We start from the raw sequence: 8,123 nt of genomic DNA, 5'->3' as shown, positions 1-8,123 counted from the left end.
TTGTAGATGGTAAATTTCTTAAGAAGATGTATATGTAATATTAAGAAAAGACTTCACGTAGACTCACCTTTTATAGTACCGACAGATTCAGAATCATTTTCTGAGTAGGCTTAAGCTTCGATGTCTACTTGTCCATATGTCTGTATGATATTTGTCCATGCATATTTGTATTCAGTCTACAGTTCGATATCTTTTAAAATGTTACCACGAAATTTAATAAATTGACGTATTTTGACCAAGGGACGAAGCTTATTGAAATTTAATTAAATCGAAACACCTTTGCGGACCTCTTAAAAAAGTCTTCATATGGAAAAAATCTGCAATTTTCAGAAACATCTCCTCACACAAATTGCTAGATAGCAGCACTTCGGCACTATAAATTGATGCAATCAATTTGCATCGGAAGGGCCAATTTTTTGAAACCCTCCTTTGTAACCGTTTCTACAAGAAACTAGGCCGTATATTGCATTGTATAAGATCAAACTTATATTTTATAATAAAAATTGGTTTATAACAGTAAATTTACATAGATACTATCCATGGAAAATTGTAATCACATCCTCCCTTTTTTTAGATCCGTTCCCATATGGGGACGCTCTTCAGAAATATGCGTTTGCATGCGAATAAACTATACTTTGGATATTTTATCATGAAAATAAATCAGAAACTACAATACCCGAAGTAATGTAGAGTAATTAATAATCGAATTTGCCCGAGTATAATGTTTTTACTTATTTTGCACTTGCATTGATTTAATGTAACTTCTTTCAAACCATTATATATGTGCCATCAAGACAACTGTTCCAATTGCCTTGTGGTTACCTTTAATTTGTGCTTATAAATGCAATATCCGAAGCGACTCGAAACATATCTATCTTTCATTATAATAATGTGTTAGGCAGGAAAATTATATGAATGTTGTCGTCTGTTCATGAAAATATCCGGTCAAGTTAAACATCGTATTTTGTGGATGCTTTCCCGTGATCTAGTACGCTGAATTGCTTTCACGGACGGACGGAATCTACTAAAAATAGATTGATTCGGAACATTTTTACGGCTGGTCTCTATATAATGCTTGAGTTTCAATGTGCAAAGGTGGCCAATTTTTTTATTATTTCTCGACAAAAATCGGTGGAAAATATATGTAGAAAATTTCAAAGAGACGAGAGAATCTTTGGAGTATTTTCCCGTAAGAATGCTTTTGTAAAAGAGCAAGACTTTATATGAAAAGGAAGTGTACTTATTGGCGAAATCCTTCTTTTGGAATCCTTCCCACATAAGGGCTTTTGTAAAAAGGCGACAAGTTAGTTCTTTAACCGAAGAAAAGTGTTAAAATTGGATCACGTCGAATCACCTTTTTAGGCTATCCTTCTTTACAAGTCCTTATGACAAGTGGGTCCCTATACAACAACAAGATCTGAAATTTCAGTATTTTATAGCGAAAATTGCTGAACAACTTTATAAGACGGACCGAAACAGATTGTTGAAAATTCGACCTTGCGACAGTCACATAAATATCGTACAATTTTATCTTATCATAAAATAAAATTTCACAACTTTTGCTGTCAATTGCACTTCAAACTGTTCATAAATTAGTATTAAAATTGCCGTGAAATTGTTTCTCTTTTTGTTAGAGTCAATGACAAATTTTGCTGACTGTCAATGATGATGATTACAGTTGATTTAGAGGGCGAGTGCTAATGCAAACGTTTAAGCTGAGACAAAAATTCCATCATCTTTACGAAATGCAACAACATTTAAATAAAACCTTTTATTTTTCTATAATAGTTGACTCAAGAAATTTTTTTCGATGATAATCTCCTCAGAGAGTGTGCTCTGAAAACTATGAGCTAACCTTTTAGTATTAATTTGTTTTGCTCATATCCAAGTGATAAGTGATGAACTCCTTGTATTTATTATCAACTACGAAAATTCTGTATTTTTTATCCCCTTTCAGGATTATCCACCGCAAATGGATTTTACAACACCGCCGCTGCCAATGGCTCATCTACAACCGGTAACGCAGGCGTCAATCATTAGTGGAGCATCACTGGGTAATGGTGGCACCGGTGGCACTTTAAGACGTGGTATTTTGCGTGGTGTTACTGCGGTGCCACCGCCAGATGTTACCCATCATACAACCACCAATATGGGAGGCGTGCAATTGCTGCACGACTTGCATCCAATGAATATCTCAGCTACCTCCTCAACATTAACAACAACCAGCAGCTTGGCAAACGGCAGTCTAATGTCGATACCCTGTTCCACACCAAAGCAACCTCAGAGTATACTTAAGGATCCTAATCGAAATAAGCAGCAGCAACAACAGCAAGCGCAATTACTTAATACTACAGGTCTGGTAGCCATACCTGCTACAGCAGGTAATCTACAATTGCTGAATATACCCACCTCAGCGGGCATTGGCAATAGTTTGCTAATGACTGCCAGTGCATCATACGATCCGACGAATCCACATAGTTTAACCACCTTTAATGCGGCCGGCTCAGCAGTGGCGTATACAGACGCGGATGGTCATCTCGTATAGCTATAGGATGCCTCAATAGGGGCCCTTATAGCAACAACAATACTGGGCAGCAACCCACCTCGCTACTAAATACAAAAAAAAAAAACTATATTATAAGGCCGTGCCAATAAGTAAAAAGTCAACAACAACAACAAGAACAAGAACCACAGCCACATCAATGAAAAGTAATAATTGCATCTAAGCTTAGACAGGTAATTAATTAAGTATGATGAAGAAATAACACTTCAAAGTTTTTTTTGTTGTTTTTCATTATAAAAAAAAATAATTCATTTTTCTTAAAACGTGAAATATAATAAACCGTAATTTAAAGCGTAACCGTAAACACTAACAACTTACAAATTAGTTTTAATCTACTTGTACATTATACGCCCTAATGGTATGGCTATGGCTACGTGGTAGGCAGAGCACTGTCAAGACAAAGGTAGTAGCGTTTTACTAATAAGAAAAGGAAGTCTACTTATTATCATTGTTACAATATACAGTCCTATAAGGCTAAGCCAAAAAAAAAAAAAAAAAAGTAACCAACAAAAAACAAGAAATAATGGCAAACAACAAAGATTTATGCATTTTCTAGTCGCACTAACAACGCTACAACAAGCCCAGCCCAATGCTCCTCTGCCACTCTTGATAAAAAGAAACAGCATCTGAAATATTAGTGCGTGTAACAAATAAATTTTATTCATAAAATAACAACAAGAACAACAACAACAACAACAACAACAAACATGTAAATTATTCTCAAAGCTGTAACATAAACATTTTAGCTTGACAATGAATGAAAAAAAAAAATGTAAATTTTTATTTGAAAGAAAGCGAAAAACAACAATAGCAACAGAAACACTTTTTTAACACTAATTGGATTGTAACAACACCGAATAGCAACAGCGTTGCTAACATCAACAATAAAAATAATAGGAAAACAAAGACAACCAGCTAGCGAGCTGTAGCGAGTAGCAGTGGAAACATGTTACAAAACATGACACTGTAATGACAATGCCAACAACAACAAAAACGACTAGTACTTGAAATTGATCTCAACGGTATTATTTGGTTTGAATTTTAAGCACTGGTGCACACAAAAAACGCTAAAGCACCATCATAAGGCCCAGCATAAAACAAAAGTGTGCTAAAAGTGTTTCTCAAACACTAAAAAAAAAAAAAAAAGCCAGAGCGAAGCGCATAGCAGCATAAGCGATAAACTTATATTTGAAATTTAATTTTCATCCTTTTTGTTTTACTAAATGCTTCCTTTAGACATCTTGAAAAGGTTTTGCTACAAATTTCAACGCTACTCTGCGCACACATTTCATATTTCCGCTTAATAACCTCAACGACGACAACAAAAGCAGCAATTGCGTTGAACGATACCTTTTTAACTGAACGTGAACTACAATTAGAAATGTAATCATAGAATTGCGAACGTATTTGCATAATTCACCTACAGCTATACATGCATGCCCATACAACTATATATATATACTACGTATGTACAATAGGAAACCATAATAACACGCTTGGATGACCAAAGTCAAGTATTAATGTTGAAAAAACAACAATAACAACAACAACAAGAACAACAATAACAAATGAAAAACCCCCCCAACAAATGTTTGATTGAAGCAATTAATTTATACATCGTTTACCTTTACGCTTTCATAATTTTTAGAAAGAAAAAAAAAGAAACGCGAGACTTTCTTTTGTGTCATAGTACGCTCGCTGCCTTTTACCCTTAAGTTATAATATGTTTGTGGGTTAAGTTTAGCATTACGACGCATAAGATTGACATTAGAAAGTAGAAATAAGACCTTTACTAAAATGACCCACTTACCTTTTGACGTTTCAAGGCCGATCAATGAATACAAATACTTGTCTTTATCTCTCTCTCTCTTTCTTTCTCACTTTCCAAAACGTTTACTGTCAAAGAATTGTTGCCGTTGAAACGCGTCTTAAATATTTAACATTACGACTACTAAGACCTAGAAAACGAGTTTTAATTTTTTTATATATATATATATATAAGGTGTTTAGTAAATCCGTGATAAAAATTTAGTTTGGGTAATCCAATCATTAAATCCAATCAAAATTATCTTTGCCAAAACAGAGTCATATTCCGATTTGGGAGTTTTGACACTACCTTCGTTTTTGGAAAACCAAGTGTTTTTCTCTTAGAAATCCAAAATTTCCACATCTTACTAACTCAGCTGCTGTACACTGTAGAAATACACCATGAATGGAAGGTTTCGAAATTTAATGAAAAAAAGTTATGGGCAGTTTAAAAAAATTCATTTTCCTACATAGACTCAATGCAAACACACAAGCAATTGGAAATTATCTCTGCTTTTCATTTTTATTTACTAATCAACAAACCTTATGCTATAGCATACCTATTACCTTTTGCAAACCCAACGGAATATTAATCAAATCGAACACGTGTTTGAACAAACTTAAAAAATATAATCCAAAGGAAGATCTCGTCGAAACAGAAACGCTACGCAGATGCTTGAGCATAGTAAATGATTCTGCAGTCAGCAAAATGAAATTTAAGCTACATTTGAAAACAAACTTTAGACATTTTCAAAATCATTTCGTTTTCTTCAGCACAGCTTTGCCTGTCTTGCAAAACAAACTTGAATTGCGATTGAAAACAAAATCAAGTCCGGCTAAGCTAATAATTATGCCAAATAATCATCTTAGGTAACTTCAAAATAATATCTATTCTTCAAATCAATATATACACATCTTCATAGCTGAACGCTATCTGTTTACAAAACCATGGCTTTGCTTTTGCATAGCTTATCGGATTATTTTATGAAATAATCTATCTTGACTTTATGTGTTTACTATACGTCAGCGTTATTGCCAGCATGGTGTTGAAGTGATTAATAAGACAATTCTGATTTTGTACGAGATAAAGGAAAGGTTCACGCAAAAGAAGAAAATCTCTATTCTTTTCAAAACTTTCTGCAAGTCTTCGCCATCTAATCGGTATTAGGACGAAGAACATGCCTGAGAAATTAGGTTTCGTTGCCACTCTTAGGAAAATGCATTTATCCTGATCACGAAACACAATTTCCCTGGATATGTAAGAGAATCTATATCCGAAAATGCTAAGGTGACGCAAGCTATACAAACTCCAATTTATTGCGAAAATTAAAAAAAAAACAAGTTTCTTTAAACCTTTAAAAGATTCGATCTATATTTACTTGGATTTCGAAGAGAATTGGATTCTAATCAACATTATCGCGTGATCTGATCATAAATCAAGCAGGGAGCTACTTTTACTTGAAAACATCAGTGTAGTGTAGGTTTATGTGTGTTTATGTTTAATCATAATTATAAATAAAATTTTTGTGATGAACTTGGAAAAACTTTTTGAAAGGCCTATGCTCTAGACATGAATTTTCAAAATTTGTCAAGAAAAGTTTACTACCCTTTCATTGTCAGATTTATTACGTTTTAAATTCTTACTCTTTCGTGCTATCTTTAACTTCCTAGAAAATTAAATATTGTAAGCCTTAACTAAAATGCGTTTAATGCAAAGCTTGTTTTAATCAAAATATTTTTTTCTTCGATCAACCTTAACATTAATTATATGACAAATAAATTGTTCTTCAATATCCTTAAGAAACTGTCACATTTATACGCTTTAACACACACACACACACACATATAGAAATTTCATAAGCACCTTGACTTAAAATTCCCCCTTTTATAATTACATCCCCCTCATCATGTCGCAAAAAGTCTTCCACACGCATAAAAAAGTTAAGTTGCAGGAGGGTTTAAAATAAAATTATGTTGCTATGAAGTTTTCATATCAATTTGTTCATACTTAATACAATGTCATAAATCTACCTACAAAAGAGCGTATAGAGAAATACGCAACGTTAATGGAGGAATCCTTATGGTTGAGTTAAAACTCAAGCTTGTGTATGACTACACACGTGCATCTTTCAAAGCGAAAACGGGAAACCATAAAAGATAACTAATATTAAGTTTACAACGAACTCTATACACCTCTCTCAGGATGCAGTGAAGAAGAACGCCAATTTCCACAAGAGTGCTAAAGTGAAGAAAATATCCTTTTTAATCTTTCGAGAGGCAGAGAGTATCCTTGTTTGAGAAGCGAAGAGACAAAACTTTTTAATTTGCTAAATATAACGATGTTAGGAGGATTAAAAATGCTCCGAGGTTAATGGGAATGATAGGTAGACTTTTGACAATTTCATAAATGATATACTTGTGGACCTTGTGTTCACTAAAAAACGAATTGTTTTTAGAAATTTTTAACAGAAAGTATGCGAAAAATACGAAGATTTATTAATCTTTCAAATTTTACATATGAACGTAAAAGTCTTGCAAAGTGCTCAAATGAAAAAGTGTTTTTTCAATTTTTATAGAAAAAAAATGGGCACATGACCGCTTGCACGCAATAGTCTGCTTTTCTTTCTCTTTGCTTGACCTCGTTTACGGTGACCCTTCAGATCACAATTTTGCATCTGGAACAAGAAAAATTTGTTGATAATATAATGGAAGAACTATTGAGCATTGAAGAAAGCAATTTGATCATCAGCATTTGAGATAACCCTTACATTTCAATTTGAATCAGAAAGAAAAAGAACCGAAGACTGGAATATAAAGCTGTTACCACTAAGGGTTACTCCACACAGCATTTGACAGGTAGGCCTTAATTAGAACTGAATCACTTTGTTCATTACCGATTTAAATTAATCTCGCTGAACACAAAAGTAGTTGAACTAGTGCACCAACGGAGGAGAAACAGAAACTTCACAGATAATCTATGTAAGGATTAGTTTGACACATGCAATAGGTCGACGTCTTGCTTAGAAAAAAATCATGATAATAAGTATACTAATCTTATCATGTATTTCTATTTTAAATTATGTCTCCCCACGTTGCTCTAAAACAGATGGCCAATCGCGCATTCATAAACCTCTCTACTCGTCTCAAGGAATACCATCACTTTAGCGGCCTGAAGAACAAAAGTTTTTTCTAGGAAAATATTAAAAAATCGCGAGATATCATTAATGGAAGGCGCTATGCTCTATAGTCCCTTTAAGATAGAGAACTGGCCTTGATTTGCGATTGAATGAAAATATAAAAAAAAGTTAGTAAAAAAATCGATTTAACTTCTCGAATATCTTTACTGCATTGAAGAATGTAATTTTGAAGATATTTTTCGAAATTCGAAGGAAGAAAAAAAAATTGTAGAAATTATGTTAAAGGACTTAATAGACTTAAAGCTTTGAATAGTGATATGGATATCCTTTGACAATGCAAATGTTTTTTTTTTGTGTTTTTTTTTTATTAGCCTGTAATTCTCCAGGAGCCCTTCAAGTGTTCTTCCTCATGCGGTTTTCTTCAAAGGTTTTCGTTCATTCTGTTTTCCCAAAGGGTTTTCGTTCGAAAGTGTGTCCTTTCCTACATCTGTCGAAGGCAGAATCACACGTTTCGCATTTCATATGTTCTGAAATGACAAAGAAAATGCAAAGATAATATGCAATCGTATAACTGAATCACCCGAATCCAAAAATTCCCTCTCAAACTTTCAATTTCT

General features: G+C 33.6%; 1 protein-coding gene across 1 annotated transcript in view; it reads left to right on the top strand.

Annotated features, from left to right (window-relative positions):
* LOC119636214 (nephrin) overlaps positions 1-2,630 on the top strand; it is a 324,897-nt gene extending 322,267 nt beyond the window's left edge. Inside the window, exon 22 of the mRNA XM_038031458.1 lies at positions 1,958-2,630. Within this exon, the coding sequence (XP_037887386.1) occupies positions 1,958-2,545 (588 nt within the window). The 3' untranslated portion in view covers positions 2,546-2,630. The remainder of the gene's footprint in view (positions 1-1,957) is intronic.
* The last annotated feature ends 5,493 nt before the right edge of the window (positions 2,631-8,123 follow it).

The sequence above is a fragment of the Glossina fuscipes genome, unplaced genomic scaffold (assembly GCF_014805625.2).
Source record: "Glossina fuscipes isolate IAEA_lab_2018 unplaced genomic scaffold, Yale_Gfus_2 28, whole genome shotgun sequence".
NCBI lineage: Eukaryota > Metazoa > Arthropoda > Insecta > Diptera > Glossinidae > Glossina > Glossina fuscipes.
The sequence above is the reverse complement of the archived record's forward strand: the minus strand, read 5'-3'. Positions and strand labels throughout refer to the sequence as shown.